Source organism: Acanthisitta chloris, unplaced genomic scaffold, assembly GCF_000695815.1.
Source record: "Acanthisitta chloris isolate BGI_N310 unplaced genomic scaffold, ASM69581v1 scaffold5726, whole genome shotgun sequence".
NCBI lineage: Eukaryota > Metazoa > Chordata > Aves > Passeriformes > Acanthisittidae > Acanthisitta > Acanthisitta chloris.
Window position 1 is genome coordinate 91,649 of NW_008678598.1, and position 23,042 is coordinate 114,690.

The 23,042-nt window shown below is 40.0% G+C and overlaps 1 protein-coding gene across 2 annotated transcripts in view; it reads left to right on the top strand.

Moving 5' to 3' along the window:
- The window catches only part of PDE8A (phosphodiesterase 8A), a 119,514-nt gene that overhangs the window by 91,205 nt on the left and 5,267 nt on the right, over positions 1 to 23,042 (top strand). For both annotated transcript variants that reach the window (XM_009076952.1, XM_009076953.1), the window contains exons 6-19: positions 1,216 to 1,304; positions 1,538 to 1,616; positions 3,132 to 3,269; positions 7,598 to 7,686; positions 8,930 to 8,981; positions 9,082 to 9,124; positions 9,955 to 10,032; positions 10,949 to 11,013; positions 11,847 to 12,011; positions 14,401 to 14,449; positions 14,974 to 15,109; positions 17,310 to 17,508; positions 20,248 to 20,465; positions 21,311 to 21,443. In XM_009076952.1, the coding sequence (XP_009075200.1) occupies positions 1,216 to 1,304; positions 1,538 to 1,616; positions 3,132 to 3,269; positions 7,598 to 7,686; positions 8,930 to 8,981; positions 9,082 to 9,124; positions 9,955 to 10,032; positions 10,949 to 11,013; positions 11,847 to 12,011; positions 14,401 to 14,449; positions 14,974 to 15,109; positions 17,310 to 17,508; positions 20,248 to 20,465; positions 21,311 to 21,443 (1,533 nt within the window). The remainder of the gene's footprint in view (positions 1 to 1,215; positions 1,305 to 1,537; positions 1,617 to 3,131; positions 3,270 to 7,597; positions 7,687 to 8,929; positions 8,982 to 9,081; positions 9,125 to 9,954; positions 10,033 to 10,948; positions 11,014 to 11,846; positions 12,012 to 14,400; positions 14,450 to 14,973; positions 15,110 to 17,309; positions 17,509 to 20,247; positions 20,466 to 21,310; positions 21,444 to 23,042) is intronic.

Here is a 23,042-nt window from a genome sequence, read left to right on the forward strand (position 1 = left end):
TAGAAGTGGTACTGGGACTTTTCTACTTTATACATTTATATCAGAGTGAATATATAATGCTCTGCTTGAAAATTGGCATAGCCAAAACTGACTAGTGACTGTGGCAGAGCCAGAGAGCAGCTTGCAATGAGCAACAGAATCTCTTCTCTCAAATCCCAGTTCACATCTGCAAACAGGCCTCAGACACTGGCAACTGCTATTATCTATTGTTTGGAGGCACCTGAACAGTATTCCATTGAATGTGTTCCTTGGCAACTATTCCAACTAAGCAGCAAAGGTGCTTATTAGGGCGTCAGTTAAGTGGATTCTTTATTGCATTCAGCTGACAATGGAACAAAAATGGGCCTGATTTACAGTGTGATTTGGAATATTTGGTTTCATGCTCAACAGATTTTTTGCTATCTCATCCCATTCCATTTGTACCTATCTGCTTATTTGTAGTAAGGTCCCAATACAGCAAGTGCTGGAGCCTGAAGATAGCTGTATTTATATGAACAGTCATTCCAGTGGACACATAAGTAATCCAGCACAGGTTATGAATTATGTATGGATCAGAGCCTTGGAGATGGGGCTAATGACAAAGCATAGAAAATTTGTTTAGCATCATTGATGTGGTGGCTTAGATGTGACCATCAGTGCTCCCTCACAGACTATCCATGTCTGTGGCAGTTTAGCATGAACAGTCAGACTGAGTAAATAGGAGATGTTTTAAAAACACATGAAAGACACTGAGGTCATTGCTATGCAAGTCCCCAGATTAATAATTGTGTCCAATGGCAGGTATATTTGAGAGGAAATTTTTCTTTCTTCTATGTATACAATTTGGGGTATTAGCAGTTGGAAACTCTCAATAATCTCAAATCTTAACAACTTGAGACATAACAATTTTTTCACTGTTATTTTAAGCAAGTAGAATGAAAGCTAAAAGTAGATTTTTGAAAGATATGTTGATCCTGCTAACAATCACAGAGAATGTTAAACAGATTGGTTGAACCTCACTGCCATGAGGATCTGTCACACTTTCAAAATGCAGTAACCTGAAAAATTTTACTAGTCCCAAAAAAGAATCTTCTCATGTTGCTTGTGTTACAGCATGTTAAGTTTTGGCATATCTACTCTTTTTTTGGCTCTTTATCAAGCAAAAGAGAACATAGCTTCATACCCTTGAATATGGAAATGTGTATTAATGAAATATTTCTAACCTTTTACTTGCAGAGATACGTAGAAAATTCTAGTAGAATGGCCTGTTACAATGAGTTGATTCAGCTGGAATTTGGACAGGTGCAGGCACAATTCAAGCTAAGGTAATTTTTACCAAAAACATTATCATCAAAAAATTCCAATTCAGCCACATCCTGAATAGAGTATTTATTTTAATGTACAATAGTTAATTATAGAATGTCAGTTAGCTGAAGAAAGTATGTTAATCATTAAAGGGTAACAGTATTCAGTGTGGAGCTGCAATACCTTATTGTCATATATGAGAAGAATTAAGTGGATAAAATGTTATCAGATGCCTTTTTTTTTTTGTCTCCAGGGCGTGTAATTCATTATTTACAGCATTAGAGAAAAGTCAAGAAGCCATTGAGATCACAAGTGAAGACCATGTAATACAGGTTTGTTCCAGTTATAAGTACAGAAAATTGCTCTGTATTTTATTTCATCCAGGATTACATTTACTCTTTCTTGCAGCACAAGAATCTAATCTAACTTAATGGTTCTAAAATATTGGAGCGAGTTTAGCTGTAGAGTAGAATTTTCTCCCTTTAAAGTGTCTTGCATAAATCAAGTCAATTTCAAGGGAGATTGTTGTTTCTGAATGAATAAGTATTTACTCTGCTGTTTTTATATTTTTATATTAATTCCTTTCTGTCAAGAATAAATGCAGCCACTGGCTTGTATGCATTCTTTTCCAAAAACACTGTATACTAATTTGATGCTCTTGGAATGCAAATCTAATGGATATTCTATTTAAATATTAGTACAGTTTTCTTTTTTTCTGAAATCTGATACTGTTTGATGTATCAGAATTCTTAGGCCAACTGTTTTTGAATGTAATCCTTTCTCAGAAATTTCTTTTTAAAAGGGAAAAGAAATTGTGCTTAGGTTTGCAGTCCTGAAAACCATCATCTTTATAAGAGAGTTAGCTCCATCCCTAGCTATGGAGCTGTGAGGAATGATTTCATTTATCAGTAAAGAGCTTGAGTCTAAGCCTCTGGGAATTATACCATGCACAGAAATTGTACCTTCTTGACCCAAATCTTGACAATGGCAATTTCATTGAAGGATGTGCCACCTTCATCCCTTTTACAAAAATATCAGAACACATCCTGAAGTTGTCTTAAATGTTTTTATCAGACCCAATTTTGTCCCTCTGCTGACAGCCCCAGAATGTAAGAGAACAGATATGTGCGGAGTCCTGGAGCTCCAGTGGCTTTGCACATGGAGGGGAACCTTTTGGAAGGAACCTTTAGGGGGGAACATGTAGAAGCAGAGAGCATCCAGTGGCACCTTTTCACTTCTCTCATGTTAAATCATTGTAAGTTGTGAGGCATTCAGACACCTATGACAGGACCTGTGCCTGTAACTCAGCTAGAGAGAGCTGTGGGCTGTCAGTGCCAGTCTTCAGTTTTCTTGGGCAAGGGCCACAAGACTGCAGTGAAATGCAACATTCTCTTCAAGGAGAAAGCTGCTTTGTTAAATTTCACTTCTTCCAGTCTGCTTGGCTGGGCTTTGCCTGTACAGGGGAGTAGTGGTGGTTGGCCCTTACAGAGAATAAGATAATGAATTTGCCAATAGATAAGGTTAATATTCCTGTGGTATCCCACCATCCAGTGTGTGATTTTTAGGAACACTAAGGTAGGTTTGAGGTTTGTAGGTTTGAGAACTGACAGAGCCCATTTTATGTTGTCTAAACTCTATGAACATGTATGTGATACTCAGCCAGTTCCATAATTTCCGTATTTTGCTTCACAAGGGAAAAAATGTAGGCATCTCTCTCAGGAGTAGTACATACAGACATTTATTTCAGGCTGGGGAAGAGATTCCTTGGTTTAGCAAATAGGAAAAAAGAGATTCTGATGTGCTGTAAGTATTTTGTTGATGGGTTATTGTTTGTTTTTATTTCACAGTACGTCAATCCTGCTTTTGAAACAATGATGGGCTATCAAATAGGTGAACTCATAGAAAAGGAATTAACAGAAGTGCCTATAAATGAAAAAAAAGCTGATTTCCTAGATACAATTAATTCCTGCATAAAGATAGGAAAGGTGAGTAATGGCATCGTATCACTTATTTTTTGCTACATGTAGAAGTTACTGTAGTCCAAGGATGACACATATTGTGACTTGCAGCTTCACAGACACATAGCATTTGCAACTTTCTTACTCTTAACAAGCACAGGAAGTTAAAAATGTTATGTTTAAGGGCATCTTTCTCTTTTCTTGCTTGGAAGAGGTATTTGTTTTATGAAAATAAGTGACTTGCTGTGTTTCTTTATAATTTATGCCATTTGTAGCAAACAGTGTGGGAGTAGCAAAGAGAAATGAGATGCATGCACGTTCCAGTGTGATGTGAATGAGAAAAGAACAGTGTTGAAGTATTTCATCATGAAATGTAGAAGCTGATTTGCAAGCTCAGAATGTGAAAGTATCAAAGAGACATTTGCAGTATCACTTGAGAATGATAAGCAGTGTCAGCTGCTAATGTCTTTTATTCTCTGGTGACATGGGCGTTGTCTAATGGATTTCCTTTAGAAATGTTCATGGCACCAAGGTAGTGCATGAGCTGGCTGCATGGGAGGTCATTACAGAGAGACACTGCTGTTTGCCTGGTGGCTCCATGGTGCTCCTTTGGGACTGTTGTGGCTGTAGCTGAGGACCTGTCTAGGAGCTTTCATCTGCATTTTGATAGTGAGGTGTAAATGCTTCTGATGTCATTGAACATGTCATAGAACCTTATAGGAAGAAGATCGTGGAGATGACAGAAAGAGATTTGAGAATTGGTGTGTTTGATGATGCACCATGGCCCACGCTCAGATCTGAGTCAGGACAGCTGGTTGGGTCATGCTGCCTGTCCGTGGGGAAGCAGCATGTCATTGGCACAGAGCAGGGAGATGCTAAAGTGACTCATGGCACTCTGTGTATCCAGACAGGGATGCAGAAACACGGACACAAAGCTGTGGTGAGTCACAGTCTGTAAATCAGGATGCTGACAAAAGCACTCATCAACAAAAGCTGAGCTCTGGCTGGGTGCAGAGCCCATGTTCATTTCAACGAGAATGTGTCACTCCTTTCTACATGTGTTGGCCTTTTGGAAGAGATCCCAGGGACAGACAATAGCTTGGATTGTGGTGCTTCACAGCAATGTTGCCTGACAAAAACTATTTCAGTAAATGTGTGTAATATAAAACTGGTGTTAGGAAGGAGTATTTGTTAAGTTATAGTTCAAATGCATTAGATGTGTCAGGCTTTAAATCCACATCAATTCTCAAGATACTAAGAGATAAAAATTTTAATATTTTAGTGGCCTGATAAAATGTCATTAATAACAGAAATATTACCCTATGAATGATAGAAGTCTAACCCTAATTCATCTCATTCCTTGCATTTATTTTACTCCTGACTCTACAATTTCAACGGTGAGGGCTAATGAAATACTACTTATTTAAACCTGTCTGTCTGGAACAGCCTGAGCTGTTTTAGGTGGATATAGTCAGTTTATGCATTTTTTGTGTGTTTCCCTTTGGAACATTATATAGTATGAATCTATGCAACATTGCATTTATATCCTAAATATAAAAAAAGAATTGAAAATTATTACAGGAAGTATTTGCAAGTAGAGATTAACTGTGCATAATATAATATAATAATAAAAATAACAAAAAGTAAGTTTTTCTGATATTTGGGAAAATGTAAGCTGCATACAATCTACTGCTCATCTTTAAATGGGATTTAGGAAGATGGACTGCTGCATCTTGTGCTGGTAAACATGTGAGCAAGTTCAGTATATCCAAACAAAAGTTCATAGGCATTATAGTGACAAATTGCTAATTGCTTGGTGTGTAAGGATTCTTGGGTCAGGATGTTGTTTCTTTCAGCAGAAGCAATATCTCTGGCAGTTCATTTTTTGTTACTACAGCTGGCTGCAATTTGCCAAAGCCAGCATTATTGAAAGGCATGTTCATCCATCTGTACTTGAGAGTTAAAGAAAAAGTTGTGCTTCCTTCATTCTTCTGCTTCATGATTCAAATTGCACCCATTACGATGAAATGTGCAATTCTGACTAGAATTCTTACTGCCTCTGATCTCTGCAGTTTGACACAAAGCTCTTCATCTTAGTTTTGCTTTTTCTGAAGTGAGACAGATAACTCCTGATAGAGCAGACAAGACATGCAATTCCTCTCCCTCCTGGGGAACTGTTTGTCTTTGCAGAGCGGGTGGGAGAGCCATCACACTCTGCAATAAAAGTCTATGGCAATTGCTTCCTAACTCAGCCTGAGGTTCTGTGAGATTGTTTTCATGACATCTTGTGTTTATTTTGGTTTGTTCTGCTTTCTACAAGCAGCTTGCTGAACTTTGCTGTCTAGTGCAAGAAGCCCTTTCTAAAAGGAGGGCTGAATTGGGGATTCCTTGCTGCACATGTGTGAGTGCTCAGTGGATAGATGTATGCCTTGACCTTAATGGAGTTTGTAACATCAGCATTGATTCACTCTGTGAAGGGTGAAACTGTTGGAGGTTTTACTGTGTTTTTTTCTCTGCATTTGCTCCCAGCATGCCACACCATGTAGCAGGAACTGATCACGGTACTTGTGTGGCTGTAATATTCTTGTGTGCAGACATAATGATGAGCTTGACTGACAGCCCATCTTGGGAAGTAGCTCTTCTCTGTTGGACTGCTGACAGAGGCTCTGTGAGAGAGCATATGGTGTTCTTAAAATACATTTAAGTAACATCCCTGTGAGAACTTTACCTGCCAGTGGGAGTTTGGCTTGGACCTCCAACTTCTCAGAATTGTGCTGACCTTTTCCCTCACACATTTCCTGCCACAGTTTCACAGGTTTTAGAAATTTATAAGTTGAAAAATCGATCTGTTGACTAAGAAGAGCACATTAGTGAATAACCTGTCTTGAAAGGGATGCACTTTCAATGTGGGAATTATCCAGTCAGTACCTTATGACTTCACCCCTTTGTGCACATCCCAGGTTTATTACCTGGGTTAGAGACCAATTACTCATCTCTGTCTCATCCTGGTTGTCAGGAAACTAGTGATATGCATACTTTTAATTATCAGAGCATTGAATTTTGTGATGCTTGCTTTATCTTCATTTGTATTCATCAAGCAGCTCGTAGGAGAAGATATTATGCTCTTTCACAGTTTGTTATGCACAGTTCTTTTCTCTGACAGATCCTCAGTAAAGCCTTTCATATTTTTTTCTGCACAGCCTGTCACCATGTAGCTCTCTGTGGGCTGGAGTCTTTATTTGCTGGCTCCAGCAACATAAATGTAAAACTGTTCTCTCTGTACCTGTGCTCTGGCACTTGTGCTCTGCTTGACTGTGAAATCTGTCAGTCTCACATTAATAAATCTGTACGTGTGAAAAGGTATGAAAGGTATTTTCATATACATTTGTAAGATCTGATCCACAGTCTGCTCAACTGAAACACAGCAATTGGCATGAGCAGGTCGTATTAAATTAACATGCAGTATGTAATCAATTACTTATTAATCACTTGGTATTTATTAGATGCCCAGCTCAAAATAGGCATGTTAAAAAGGACCACCACCAGCTATTCTAGGGATGGAGACATGTAGGCAATCCTAAAACCAGAGTGCTTTTACAGGGGTCACAGAATCCAGGAGCTATTCTACTAGGCTTTATAAAAAGCTCGGATACATCTCTTCTGCTTTTTGATAGTAAACTAAGAGTATAGAAAGTAAATGTGCTAGGATACCAGAGTGCTTTCAGTCACAGATATATTCAATGCTAACCAGTGATAAGACTTCCCAACTCTGCAGGAGAGATGCTGCAGTCCAGAAGTGAAGCAGCCAGGTTGACATAACGTTTTTGCACTGACCTTCCAGTCCTGGGACGAGTCAACACGGCCAGGGAGAAAGTCAGGCAGGTCAGTGTAGCAGTCCCAGCCATGAGCTGTGTGGTCCTGGGCAGGGCAGGGGGTGCCCCACACAGGTAGAGCCCAACGGTGCTCCTGGAGCCTCGTGGGGACTCTTGCTCCAGGCAAAGACTGGTCTGAGCTCTCACAGGGTTCTCTGCCAGGTCTCCCCTCAGTGACCCCCAACACCATTGAGGTAGGATGGGGAAGAAGAGTATAAGGTTCTGATTCCAACAGCACCTGAGGTCTGGCTGTTGTTGTTGCAGCACTCACAGGCTTCTTCTCTGGAAGTTCTCTGTGCAATTGGCAGCAACACGGTGACCTACAGGTTAGTTACACGGAAGAAATTTGAGGTTAAGCACAATTTAACCAGTCCTGCCTGGTTTTGTATTGTAGGACAGCTTTCAGTGACAGAAAGTATGAAGCTACAGCTTCCCTTCCTGATTTATCTTAACTTTCTTTCATCTGAATTAACTTTTTTTCAGGAATGGCAAGGAATGTACTATGCGAAAAAGAAAAATGGAGATAGCATACAACAAAATGTGAAGATACTACCTGTCATCGGACAGGGAGGGTAAGTATGAAAGCTAAAGCCATGATTTATGTCTGAATCAAGGCTCAGTTGAGAGTTCAGTTGCTCTCAGCAGACATGGGATTATCCTGTTACTGAGTATTATGGAAGCTTATGCAAGGAAGAGAGCCTCAGACCCCTGTGTTTAATTCCTTGGGGCAAAATCAACTTGACATGTTTTGTGCAGGGAAAGTGAAATTCTCCTAATTCTCCCCCAAAAGGAACCAAAGACTCAGATGTGCTCACTTGTGACTCTGGCATTTTTTAATGCTGCCTGAAGTACAAGTGTACTTTCCTGTGTTTCTGTGCATTTTGGTGTCCTCTGTCCTGTTTTGGTGTGCACTTGTACTCTGTCCCTCTATGCTCACCTACTCATGGCTGTTGCCAGATGTGTTTATGTGATGAGATCACTGTTCACTTTGGTCATGGGCAAAATTCAAGCATGTCTTGATTTTTATGCAACCTCCACTTGGTCCCCGAATCAAGTCTTTAGAGCACACAAGTATATATTAATTATTGGTATGTTTAGCATGAATCCTTTTATACTATACTGGTAAAGAAAGTAAATCAGATTGCATGCAGTAGTACTTCCAAAGCCATCTAAGGCTTCATTAAGAGCATGGCACACTATCTTCCAGACTTTGCTGAGGCAAGTGTTTAGAAAGAAGTTCCTTCAAGAAGGAAAGGTGAAATGCAGCTTCTTGTGCAATTACTTCCTAAGGAAAAAAGACAGTTTTGGATGTTTTGGATTGATTTCATCCCCGGAAGTATTTCATGTTCTCTACTCTCCCTCAATAAAGTGAAAACATATTTTCAGTGTAAGATGCCGAACTTGGAAGAGCAATATGTATTAAATATATTACTACTTATGGAACAACCTAAGCCCATTTGAAGCTGGCTCAGAAAGTTTCCTGGTAATCAGGGGCTTAGTTTTCAGTTTGACTGCTCTGTCCTTAAGTCCTATAGAAAGTTTTGATATTTGGACTGCACTGTTGCATTTTTTACATTTATATCATATGTGAAACATCCTACAGTAGCCTAGAACAAGCTGGGGGTGGGAGATAGCAGAGAGAAAAGATGCTTCAATGACATGCAGAACTGTGGGGTTTTTCCCTTCCTAGTTGAGCCTTCCTGCCAGAACAGGATTTGTGCTATATTAATTTGTTGCTGTTACCCATTTTCAGTACCAGCACTGAATTAGAGCTAAGGTTTGGATGGGAATTAACACACTGTTTTTTGCCTACAGAAAGATTAGACACTATGTGTCAATTAGTAGACTGTGCAATGACAACAATAAGGTAAGTGAAAACAGTGCTGTGCTTGCTTTAGTTTGAGCCTTAAATATTATAAAATAATGGCAAAGTTCTGACTAACTGGATTTCTCATACTGAATTGTAGGCGGAGAAGACATGTGAATGTATTCAGGCTGAATCTCAGACAGGTACGACACAACTCTTCTGTCCCTATAAGTGGAGAACATACCTGGGGAAAGAATAAAGGCCATTGTTAGTGATTTGACTGAAAACACAGTTGCCCAGAACAGTACTGTTTATCTAGCAATAAGCTGGGAATCCAGCTCAAAAGGCAGGAAAATAAATACAAGCCCTCTCTACCTGCCTCATCTGTTCTAGAAGTGACTTAGAACAAGCCACCTTTGAAAACACAGGAACAGGGCCCCAAGTTGGTATTGTGTTACTGTTGGATTCATTGCCACATTTGAGTGGTAGGTGGTGGATCCCTATCACAGAAATAAGAAGGATGCTGTCTAGTTGTCCTGTTGCTGTGGCTGTTCTATAGCTAGTGGCATGTGTGTTTGCACTGCTTGTAGCTGAATTGCAGAGAATTTGCATGTGGGTGGAAATGAGGATGACCAACACTACCATTCACCTTATCCCACCTATCAACACATCAGTTATGACATCCATGGCATCCATGCTGTAGATACTTGTAAACTTGTAAACTCAAGTTGCACAAGTTGTATTCACAACTACAGTTGTGTCACTGTAGCAAAACAGGAAGTTTTCCCTCCACACTGTTAGTTTCCTTCTGTGCAAACACTGAGGCATGTTCTGCCAGAGAGTGTGACTGGGTTCATCACAGTGTAATTGGGCAAGAGTTTAAAAAGGAGCTGTCACTGGCTTTTGTCTGCTGAAGCATTGTGGTCAATGTCACTCAGCTGCTGCCAGGCTTTTTCTGTGTTTCAGTTCCTTGAACATACATCTTAAGCACAACTTCCAATCATTGTGCAATACTGATGGCATTTCTCCACAGATACTCAGGCTTGCAGACACAAAGACATGAGGAAAGGATCCCTAGATGTCAGATCCACAACATCACGAGGGAGTGATGGTATGTTGAATGAGTAGTTGTATTGGGTCTGGCTGAGTTGGAGTTGCCATACAAACCCAGTACACAAATTATTACATTTCATACCTCTTGATAACAATAGAGAGATATTTTTTGTTAAGTTTGTTTTCTTTCACTGTGTTGTATTTTGCTCTGTTGGATCACCCCAGATTTGACAGATAAGTACACTAGTGAAGCATGGAAGTAGATCTGTGGCAGTGAGAATAAACTCCAGTACAGCAAAGAGAACATTGATTCTTCTTCTTTAGAATTGCTCAGCACAAACAGTTACAGAGATGTGTCTGCATTTTATAGGTAGGGCAACACCCAGAAACATCTCATCGTGACCTTTTCTCTACAGAACCAAAATTGCTGACTAATATAAAACATTTGTTTTTACATTTCCAATGAATAATAGGCCAGAACCTCTGCTGTTTTAATGTGGCATGGCTATCCATTTCAAAGGAGCTTCACTGATTTACCTCAGTTTGGAAGCTGACTCACTATGACTTGTCATGTTGCGTCAGGCAGCAACAGTAGATACATCCTGTAATATCCTAAGTGCAATGGTTACCTACCTGTGCCTGCCAGTTTATACACAAACATCTGTATAGCCTTTTAGCCGAGTTTTTTATTGAATATTTTAATTAGTTAAAATGAAAAAAATAAAGCCATGATTTTGCTAGGCTGTTACAGTTGCCTATCTCTAGTCAGGGACATCAGTGATCAAGCCAGCATCTCTTTGCACTTGTGTGTCGCCAGCATCACAAGCCTGTGTATGCATTCTGCAGTAGATTGCCTCTGAAAGGCACAGCAGGGTAAACAGTTCAGGAAATGAATGAAGATTTCTTGGCTGAAGTCTCCTGTCATGCCTTGTCACCGAAATCAGGATACAAATTCTGCTTTGTTTTGCACACAGGCAGCTCACAAAGGCGACGACTTCCATGGCTACATTCCATGACTATCGAAGCACCCATCACCAAGGTAATGTGCACTGGCACTGCCTATGGGCACTTGTGCTGTACTGCAGGACTGGCGCACAAGGCAGCACTCCTCCTCCAGGCTGAGGAGGAAGGCAGCACTAGATTCTGGTGCAATGTCTTCCCCTGTTCCACTTGCTCACTGGTGTAGCTCCAAACGGTCAGATACTCTGAACAAAGACTATCGAAGCACCCATCACCAAGGTAATGTGCACTGGCACTGCCTATGGGCACTTGTGCTGTACTGCAGGACTGGCGCACAAGGCAGCACTCCTCCTCCAGGCTGAGGAGGAAGGCAGCACTAGATTCTGGTGCAATGTCTTCCCCTGTTCCACTTGCTCACTGGTGTAGCTCCAAACGGTCAGATACTCTGAACAAAGACCTCTCAAGCCTGCTTAATAGAGTGCCCTCCATGTGGTCAGCCACCACGACTGCTTTTTAATAAATTCTGCCTATGTGAAGGAGGGACTAGAGTTCCTCTTTCTTACTTATGAATTGCCTTCTGAAACTGTTCAAGGATTTGTCAAAAATCAGCTCTTTAATAAACTGAGAAAGGCAAATGTGAGAAAGTTGTATTGCATCCATTCAGAGGTATTTTGAGGCTGTGCCTTGGAGGGAAAAGTCACTAAGACTGATGTCTTTAAGGCCATGATCTTGTTCCCAGAGTCAGTAGCAAACATCAGTGTTTTAGTAACATCCCTTTCATTTCAATTGTCCCCCATGTGGGTTAAAGTTTTAGATCTTCTTTATTTGCTGAGTTTTCCATAGTAATTGATGAATGTTTATGTTCTTTCTTAAATCAGTTCTATGTTCACAATCTGTCTAATGCTCTATTAGGTAATAAACATCATCAATGCTGCACAAGAAAGCAGTCCCATGCCAGTTGCAGAAGCTTTAGATCGGGCTTTGGAGATTTTAAGAACCACTGAATTGTACTCTCCACAACTGGGGACAAAAGATGAGGATCCACATACAAGTGACCTTGTTGGAGGGTTAATGACAGTAAGTACATACTGCCACAAACAGCTGTTGATTAATGTTCTGCTGCCTGATTTTCCCAGTTCATCTGGCATGTGCTTCGCCTCTACAATGCCACATTTTCAGGAAAAACTGCACACATCTTTTTGTGGTTCAGTACTTGAATAATGGGAACAAAATTGACTAACCCCTTTGAAACATTAGTTTTGCTAGAAATGGAAAGGAAAACCAGTTCTTTTCAATGTGATTCATTTGAGAAAGGAATAGGTGGGAGAGGAAGAAAGAAAGATAGCCAGACACTTAGATTTGTTAACGAGGATTAGAATGACTTTTGGGGGGAGGCTTTTCAGTCTGAAAGAATGCATTTTTAAAAGAATGCAACATATGTATTTTTGTTGCTGTTTCTTGGATTACATTTGTACCTGTAGTGTTGTATCCAAAGTTAAACAAAGGGCACAAAGCAAAAAACTGAACCCAAACCTTCAGAGCCTGAAGTCTGACCCTCCTGATGACAGCGAGATGAGTTTGGAGGAATGTGACCTGTGCCTTGAGGATATGTGTTCTCATTAGTCTGTAGGTTGCATATGAAATGCTACATGGGGAAAAAACTGACAGTGTGTTGGATGCAAAAATGCTCACAAGATGTGAGCTTTTCAGAGAGAACTCTGGGCTATTACAATTTCATCTGGTAACTATCACGACGCCTTTGCAGTATCTATCAGAATCTGCAAATAGTTCACATCTATTTTTGCCTTTGAAAATATCACAGCAAATATCTAACCAGGAGAAGTATATGAGAGACTTCAGAATTCCAGGGGAAGACCTGAATGGTTCATATAGGGCTGAATTTACTAAACTGAGGAGATAAAATATATTGTTAGCTTGAATATAAAAATATAGGAAGGATATTGATACATATAATCGTTAGTCTCAAAGTGAATCTTTTCTCTTGATGAATACACAGAGTCCTCAGCTGTTTTTTCCCATCTGAGGACTGTTGATTCTTATATATTCTGATCATACTGAGTCTGCAGTCCCAGAACATGTAGGTAACAGCACTGCAAAATACAAAATCCTTACAAAAAGTAAAACAAAGACAATTTTATGGAGCAGTAGAAAAGCTGAGAAAATCCACCACAGAGCATGAGGGTATATGGCATAGTATGAGTTTTTAAAGTACCTGAGAGAAACATTTTTCCATCAAAGGGTCTGTTGAAAACAGAATCATATTATTCCATTTCATGTTCAGAAGTTATGTCTGAGTAGGGGAACAAGTAACACGTTATTGGATTTGAAATCTCGAGCGGGAAGGGCATTTGGACTTCAAAGATGGATTTGCCAGATACATTTACACCTACTATTTCAACTCTTAAAAAAGCTAATCTCTGATTCTAGGTGATGGGCAGCATCTGGTGTCCTAAATATTTGTGTCACAGCAGTGCTATTGAAGAGCCACTGAGCCAGTTACAGGAATAACTTTCCTTTTAAATCACAAACTCCAGACTTGCTTACAAATGTGAAAGAAAAAATGAGATATAAGAATTCTTTTAAGTGCAGATATTGCACGTTGAGATACAGCATCCACATTTACTTCTGCTATACTTTGTCTGAATACCATTTTTAGCAAGGTGAATTCAGAAAGATTTTTTTTAATGCCTTTTTGTACATCATGGGCTAAACATTAACATGCAGCAACTAACAGCTGTAGCCTGAAAAGAGCAAGCAGGATTTGGGCCACAGCATTTAGAAATATAAGCTGAAAAGCAACTATTAAATATAAAATTCTGTTAGTTTTAGTCCTTCATCTCAGTTTGCACATCTAGGCATCATGCCAGAATCAAACCTAGGAGGCACTGAGCTGAAGAATAAACAAGCATATGTTCTGCTGGGATGGAAAGGAAGCCTCAGAGCAATTTGTTGATCTGCAATCCCAGCAACAAATCATGAGATTCTTATGCTGCTGAGGAATCATGAGATTCTTATGCCTCTGCTCTCCTCCCCAGTGCCAGGGGAGAGCAGATTCATATCTCCCTCCTTTCCCTCCCACCTCTGCTTGTTGATGGAAGTATGTGGACATACAGTGTCTGGATTGTGGCACAGAACTTGTGTGCGTGTTGTCCAGACAAAGACAGATGTGAGGCTGTAATTCCAGACCTCTATCTGCATCTGAAAAATCTGGATTTTCACCTAAGTTCATATTGTATCCCATATCCTGCAGTTTCTCCTCCAATTGTGACCCGTATTTACATAGGCACATCTTAACAGTATACACAAACAAAGGAGGGGCAGCTTTGATGACTGTGACAGGTTACAGTCAGGCTTTTCTAAAGTTGTTGGGCTACTCTTTGGTGTAATCATCTTCTAGACCTTTTGTGCAATACCTTGCATTTAACTCTCAGCTTTTATTTGACAGGATGGTTTGCGAAGATTATCAGGGAACGAGTACATATTGTCAGCAAAACGTAAGTTTTATTTTGGTGGTTGCTGAGATTTTTAAGAAACAGAAATTTAAGAAACAGGAGATCTTTAAGAAACAGAAATTTAAGAAACAGGAGAAATGTAATCAGATGTTCTTTTTTATAAGCATTATTTGGTTTGGGTTTATTTTTATTTATAAGTGTTTTTCTGCAGCATTACTGGGCTTTATAGAAACCAGAGTTGCTAGGTATTACTACAGAAAAGGAAATATGTACATTCAGTGAAAGTGTATCTCACAATTAGGAATGTTCTATTTAATATACTGTTGATAAATGTGTAATGTAATCAGATGTTCTTTTTTATAAGCATTATTTGGTTTGGGTTTATTTTTATTTATAAGTGTTTTTCTGCAGCATTACTGGGCTTTATAGAAACCAGAGTTGCTAGGTATTACTACAGAAAAGGAAATATGTACATTCAGTGAAAGTGTATCTCACAATTAGGAATGTTCTATTTAATATACTGTTGATAAATGTGTAAATAGAGTGATAAATATATTTCTCAACAGAAACTCATCAGGTCGCTGGCAGTCTGAGCTCTCCAATCTCCCTCAATGACATACCCCCACGGATAACAGAGGCAATGGAAAATGAAGAACAGTGGGATTTTGATATCTTTGAACTTGAGGCTGCCACCCATAAAAGGTCAGTAAATGCAAGAGCTCATGAACTAAAGTTGCTGAAACGTGACTTAAATGTCATCCTGTAATCAGCTCTTCAATTTCTCTACCTGTGTTTTTAAAATGGAATTACTTTTATTTTCAAAGTCAGATGTTTGAAATTGTCTCATTGTCATTTCTAGTTGTGTATGAATATTAAATATCTTCTGTTTCATCATACACTATTTCCTAAAAATTCCCAGTGGATGTAAGGGAAGATTATATATCTTTGATATGGTATAATGACAAAACAACATAATTGTTAAAGCTTTTCTCTTCTCAATAATAGAAAAGTTCAACAAATCCAATTGTTTTCTTGTGGGGATTCAAATTCCTATTATGGCCAACTACACACAGAGTCAACATGCTGGTCTTACTCTGAGCAGTTGATACAGATCAGGTTTTATTTTCTCTCCATCTAATTGGGTAGTTTTTATTCCTAAACAGTTCCAGTACAGCTTTTCAGCAGAATTCCCATTGCCTTTCTCTGGGATTAGAGGAAGGTCTTTATCCTAAACTCTTGGCAGGCTACATTTTCTGTACAAGATTAACTGAAGCATATTTACTGACAAAAAGTAGGACATACGAATTTCCATCACAGAATTTTTCAAAAGCAGATCAGCAGTTTTGATAGACTGCACTTCATTAGTAGCAAAGGCTCCCAGACTTTAAATTTAGACTGTTAATTTAAATAAAGACTGTAAATTTATCTTTCTGTTTAAATCCTTGGTTTTATTTTCTGATGCTTATCAAAAGTTCCCCCTTTGGGTCTAGTTTCATGTATCATGCTTTGTCTTAGTTTAAAGCTTCTGTGAGACACTAATTTGCAGACTAGATCCTGCGATGAACTACCTTAAACCCTCATCTTTGAAAGGTGTTCAAAACCAAAGTCTAAGAAAGATATGAGGCATTTAGTTAACATACATGCACTTCATTTTTATTTCATGGTTTTATAAGCCAAAAAGGTGGAAAACCTCTGAGTTTTTTATTCTTCTTAAAAGTGATTTTGTTTTAAATTAAGAAATTTGCATCCAGTTGCTTTAGGGTTTTTTTTAATTTGCTGCATTTCCATGTCTAATCAAGTGCTAGAGATACAGTAATTAAAAAGGAAAAATTAAAAATATAGTCTGTCTGAGTGATTTACAGCACATAGTGCATACATTGCAGAAAATTAATTAACCCAGCCAACATGTATGAGATCACCAGGTAGGTTTCTCTGTTCTTACTGATTTGGAGAGACCACGGAGGGGCAAAGGTGGTACTTGGTTGCCTGTCCTCTCATTAAAGGTATTATAATTACGATTGCTTCCTACTGTGTTTAAATAAAGGCAGTTCATTTATTAAGAGAATTAGACTGATCTTCAGTGACTCACAAGTGTGAATATGTTATTTGTATTGTCTTCAAGTCCAAGTAGACAGATGGTAGTAAAGCCAAGATAATTAATTAAATCTAAGTTTTAGTGCATTACAGTTCCCTGACACAGAATCCTGGAGACACTTTTGTCTGACAGTGGAGGGGATTAAACTTCAGTACATGACACAGTATTGTTGAGTGTTTTTGCCAAAAGATGCAAACTGACTAACTCACAGTGACCTCAGCAACTCTAAATGGCCTCACCTGTCAGGTGCAGCTATAAATCAGAGCTTGGTGCATCTGGAATCAAGCAGCATCCTCTGTGCCTGCACAGTCACTGAGCCTGCAAGGGTGGGCGTAAGAGAAGTGGAGCAGATCTGCAGTGCAGACAGCACAGTGATTGCAGCACTCTGTAGTATAGATATACTTAATCTAACTGTAAACAAGCTGGTTTAGGAATCCGTGGCAGCAGCAAGATTATCTCCCTCCTCTTACGTGCAGAGTTTAGTACTTGCTAATTTATCTCATTTTGTCTGCAGTCTCCACTTACCCTACACAGAGTTCCCAAAACACTGCTGTGTTTAGTGCAGCAGCAATATAGAGTATTTTTAATATTCCTGGGAGTGGCAGGAACTGACCTGGCTCTGAGACTGTGCATGTGGTGGGGAGACAAAACACTCCTGCAGGTCTGTACTGTAATTCTGTAACGAGCCCTTATACCTCATTTGACATGTCACTGTTGAAAATGCTGCATAGATTCATACTATTTATGCTGTGTTATTTTCTTACAGCTGCATTTGTTTTATAACTTGCTGTTTATTTTTCTCCACAGGCCTTTGGTTTATCTGGGTCTCAAAATATTTGCTCGCTTTGGAATCTGTGAATTCCTAAACTGTTCAGAATCCACTCTGAGGTCTTGGTTGCAAGTTATTGAGGCTAACTACCATTCCTCCAACTCCTACCATAATTCTACTCATTCAGCAGATGTACTACATGCTACTGCTTACTTCTTGTCTAAGGAAAGAGTAAAGGTGAGTCCACATTTATAAGAAATAGTGTAGGTGGGGAGTACAGATGCAATCAAAAGATGTCTCAAAGGAAGATTCCAAAAGCCAAAGTTAGCCTAGTGCCACCAGTTTGGTAACTCTGAGGTCAAGCAACTGGGCTGGTTTACATGAATTCTGGGATCTCTTTTAGAGTATACATGGAAGGATGGATACTAATATTACAGGATTTGAACAACTCTTGATGAGAGAATAAGAAAACCTTTTCAAGTAAAACTTCTTCATATAGTAAAGCTTTCTCACATAGGTGAGGTAATGACACAATTATTTTTGTGACAGTACATGCCAAATACAGATTTAATGTAATAAATCACCATCTCTTATGCCTTGTGATGGTCATTTTGCATAGGATTCTCAGGACAATATAGGCTATAAAATAGGTTGTATCACCCATTGGACAAGACATCCTGAGGCTTATAGAGACTACATTAGAGGAAAAAAATGACTTGTCAAAGTTTCTTGTACCATAACACCCACTGGGGTATTCGAGCCACTGATACCCAGAGTAAAGCAGAGTAACCTTTACTGGCAGATGCCCAGACTGGAGTAGGGGAGTTAGAGCAGTGCTTGCATGTGTGTGCAGTAGCATGGTAGTGCACATTTCTGAGCTGCATTTTTGGGTACGCATTCCTACCCTGAACTGACCTGTCTAAGGATAACACTAGTGATGGGCTCCTGGCTGAAAAAATTGTGGCTGTAAACAAGGGTCTGACAGCTCATTAAACTGCAATAAGTGCCTTAACCTGGAGCTGCAGCTCATTAGTGTGTATCCAGAGGCTGACTTAGAAATACCATATGCCAAGTGGGAATAGAACATCATTGGATTTTTTCAGGCCCTGATTTGCCAGAGGTTTAGCTGGTCTTCCCAAGTACAGCCATGAAAAACAGACAAGATCTGGATTCATTTCAATGCCACCAAAGCATGACTGCCTCCTCTTTTTCCGGAATGTTGTTTCCCTTCCTCTGTAGGCATAGGAAGAGAAAAAGATGTTGTAGAAGGACCAGCATCAAAGTTCAAAATTCTCTCTTAATCTTTTCAAACATACAGCACATCTGCTTTTGTGTTATCCAGAGTTCAACTTAACCTAAACACAGAAACCCTGATTCTGCCACTCAGATTCACACTGAGAACAATTTTTTTAGTAATTTGAACTTAGTTCAACTTGCCTGGGAAAATCTTCTGACTCCCAAATTGAAGCAGTATCCTCAGAATCATTTCCACTTCTGAGCCATGGGAGTTAAGATGACAGAGTTAGAATCCTTGACCTGATGTTGGGCATAAAGGTGCTGTACATCCCTGCGAAGTTTGTTAGTCAGACTCAGGAAATAAGAGTCAGGGAGGCTGCTGTGGCCCTCCAGGTCAAGTATTCTCAGGTTTCTGGCCACTTCCCATCTGCACAGGTCTTTCTCAGCCAGACTGAGCACTGCTCAGTGTATCCCTCTGTGAAGAGCCTGTTCTAAAAATCTCCCTCATAACTTCATACCACAAAAATAGAATCCCATGAGCAGCAGCTGAAATAAAGAAGGAAGAAGCTAACACAAGGCAGACAGTATTTCAGACAGCACTAAGTATGAACTTAGAGCAGAAATAATTACTTGCCTTTTTTGTTCTCCACAAGACTCTCTTGACAGTCCTCAATGAATAGTATCATAGCACCTTCAAAGTCAAGTCGCTGCATTAATTTCAGGATGTATAAAGTAGAGTAGGGTTTGTCTTTTCACCTGCCAAGTATAACTATTCTGGAGGGTACTGTCCATGCCAATAGAGAATTTGGACCTTATATTCAAGGTAATTGGAATGGAAATTATCTGTCCTGCTCCCAGATTCAACTGGGAATATTTCTGCCTGTGTGTCTCTTTCATTTTATTAAAAGTCTGAACATAATTGTTTTATATCTATGGTCCTTCACAAAAAGCCAGCATAAACAGCAGAAAGGCTAAAACCGCAGAGATGCTTAGTTCTTTTTCTCCTTTATGCTATTAATACTGTGTTAAAACCTTATGAAACCTTAGAAGTCAAATGGTTTTGTATTTCCTGACAGGGCAGATAAAATTAGACATAAAACAATGACCATTGCAAGTAGACATGAAGCATGGAGTGCAGCACACTAACAGAATCAGAATCTGATACAGAAAATATAGAACAGTGCGTCATGTAATTTGGCCATGGATGTAAACCATCAAGTATTCTTCATAGAATATGCATTAGCTGCAACCCCAGGACACTTATTATAGAACTGGCTGTATGGATAACATGCCTTTCAAATTGTAAGCCTAGCCAGCAAGAAAGTGAAATGTGATTAGGACACATTACATTTCCAAAGGAAATTAAGAGGTCTGGCTGTAATAGAATAATTTTAGCAGTATTGGTCTTTTTTCCAAGCCAAATACCCTAACTCCAAGTGAAGGTGGTTTCAGTGTTGTTAGAAAACACAAATTAATTTATTACTTGATATTTGTTTAATTTGATGTGCTGTGACAAAGGTGTGGTTTAGGCAAAATTTAAAAGGCACAAAATGGCCAAAAAGGTCATGCAGTGTTCAATGAAGCTTATAATGAATTTTCCATTGCTCTGTCTAGAACATGTGACCCTTACTGATCTGCAGAGTTTTGGCTTTTATTCCTCAGCAACTTGGCTTAATCTTATGGACAGAGTAGGGTTTCTAATGAGTCTGCCAGGAAAACTAAGCATCCTTCTATTTTCAGCAAACTTTGGATCCGATTGATGAGGTTGCTGCACTCATTGCTGCCACAGTCCATGATGTGGATCACCCAGGAAGAACAAATTCTTTCCTGTGCAATGCTGGCAGTGAGCTAGCAATTCTCTACAATGACACTGCAGTGCTGGAGAGCCATCATGCTGCCCTGGCTTTCCAGCTCACCACCCGGGATGGCAAATGCAATATATTTAAAAACATGGAGAGGTAAGCTTAAAACCCAAGGTCCTTGGCTGCCCACTAACATCTCTCACTTCCTTCTGTGCAACATAAGATAGTGCAAACAAGGATCCTAGAGGAGGGCAGTGCCTTGTGGATAACTGTCCATGGCCCTTGTGAAGTTTGCTTCTAAAAGAGCACAGTGTTTCAGCCTGTCGTGTACAGACTTAGGACTGATCCCATGGTTTCAGTTCCTCCTGTTGTGGACCCCAGCTAAGGAACTTAGTGTAAATCTTAATGCAGGCAAGTCTAGAAGAATCATTTTGTATCACTGGATGTAGATAACAAGCAATAGCTGAGTGTGTAGATGTTTGCTGGGTAGAACAGGGATAGAAAGAGCCACAGAGCATGAGTCAAAAGTTAAATGCAATGGCAAGGGTGGTGAAGGACCTGTTGTTCTTCTTCCAGCCCCAGAAAGGCATTTAGGGTGAGGATAGGACTATTGCCTTGGCCCTCTCAAGATAGAGCAGAAAATTATTGTTGAAGACTTGGCTGGAGCATGAGCCCCTGCTGAGTGTCTGTCCTAAAAGCCTTGGGAACAGGCCAGTGTGGCATGTCCTGGCAGCCCTTCTGAGCAGCTGGTGCCTCTGCTTCTGCTGAGCTCTTGTACTGTTTCTCCTAGAGATTCAGTCATGCCTCTAGCACGTGTCTCCACACACCAAAGGGTACTCCATCTAGCATAGATACAGCTGCCCAAGCTGTTATGACTGTTCTTTCCTCCCCCAGCACCTCTCTCCAACAGAAATGGTCTGTAGCAGTTCTGTTAGACTTGTTTTAGCAAGCAGCCCTTTGTGAACCAGCCAGCATTCTTAATTGTTTCCTTCTTTAAACAGGAATGAGTATCGAACCCTTCGCCAAGTCATTATTGACATGGTCTTAGCAACAGAAATGACAAAGCACTTTGAGCATGTCAACAAGTTTGTCAACAGCATTAATAAACCCTTGGCAGCGCTAGAAGAAAATGGGGTAAGCGACACTGCAAGTCCTCCTTAAAATGACTAGGCAGGGACTGGGAACCCTTGGCAGTAGGAAATCCCCACATGGTGTTCTGAGAAAGTTCATCAGAAACGTGGAGAAAGAGAGACTAGAAATGTGTTTTTCACCTCTAGGTTTGAATGCCCTTTTTTTTAATGTGGTCATCACAGATGTTGAGGGTGCATGGGACTCACTTGGAGTGTGTATCACAGTGCTATGATGTCAGACTTGGAATCAGAGTCTTGGGCTGTATATTTTCATGTTAAAAAATTTTGATTAACACAGTCACTCCCATAGAGAGAGTGGTAAGACTTGGCATTGTTGTTGCCCATTTCTGCAAAGGAGCCAAAGTTTGCTTCAAAACAGAGGCTGAATTCCTCCCTCCCAAGGGGAGATGCTGGGGGTGCAGCATAAGGGCAGTTATATGGGCTGACATATGGTGCATTCGCTGGGAATAAAGGCCTTCAGCCTGGCAGCATTCATGGGGTTTCTGTCTACTCTCCTTTTTAATCTTTAAAATAGATGATGGTAACATTATGTATCATATAGACATAATCAATAGCCATCTGGAACCCCATGGACACAACCAAATTGCCTGTTAAGAACTCATTCTGAAAAACCACATCAGTTTCAATAACAGCTTCAACCAGCAGTTTTGTTGCCAGTAAGAGCAGTGTATAATTTTGCTGGAATGTTTTTTTGCAAAGAGAAGATTTTCAGAAATGGTTATGATAAAGGTTGCATCAGTGGCAATGTCCTGTAGGAGCTATAATGATTCTCTGTGTTTTCTTACCATGTTTTTTTTTTTCAAAAGCCACATTTATGACTGTTGTGTGTAATGGGGGAGAGTAGTCTTTTAATTATGTGAGAGTGGGAGAGGAACAGGTCTTGTTCCTTTACCCATCAGGAGCAGACTGGAGCTTAATTGGAGAATTGTACCTTTGACCACAGGAGTATATGCTAGAATTAACTTTGTTCTTGGCACCCAGCGATGCTAATGGGAACTCTGAATGTGAAGCCAAAGTCCCAGTAGGACACTGTTTTACTGACTAAACTCGAAGAAAGGATGTTATATTCTCAGCTGGACAGCCTCTCTGGGTGAACGTGGAGCATTCAGCACAGGAGAACAAGGGAGCAGCTGCTGCTGGGTGTAGTGCACTGCACTGCCCAACCCGGTGGAGTGTGTAACTCTAGAGCTCCCAGTCCTGCTGCAGGGCTCTGTGCTGGCCTGGCTTGATGCACAGAGCCCCTCCTCCCACCTCCAAGATTTGGGATGCAGCAGTTGTTTGAGCAGCAGCATCCACACAAAGAACTACTCTTCTTGCCTGTTATGGAGAGCTGAATAGCTGTTTCTGCTGAAGAACAGGGCTTGGACCTGTTCAATAAGAGAGTAAAAACAAATAGAGAAATTAAACATAAATTTAATTCTGCCCTTAAGCCCCAGGGACTGCAGGGAAATAATCTGCTTCACAAGATATCTGTGATTCACAGCAAACTGTGCCCAAGGATGGGAAAAAAGACAAAGGCTGTATCATTTCTGTTGAAAACAAGAAGCAAAATATTTCCCTTCTTTGGGTTGGGAGTTTCTCA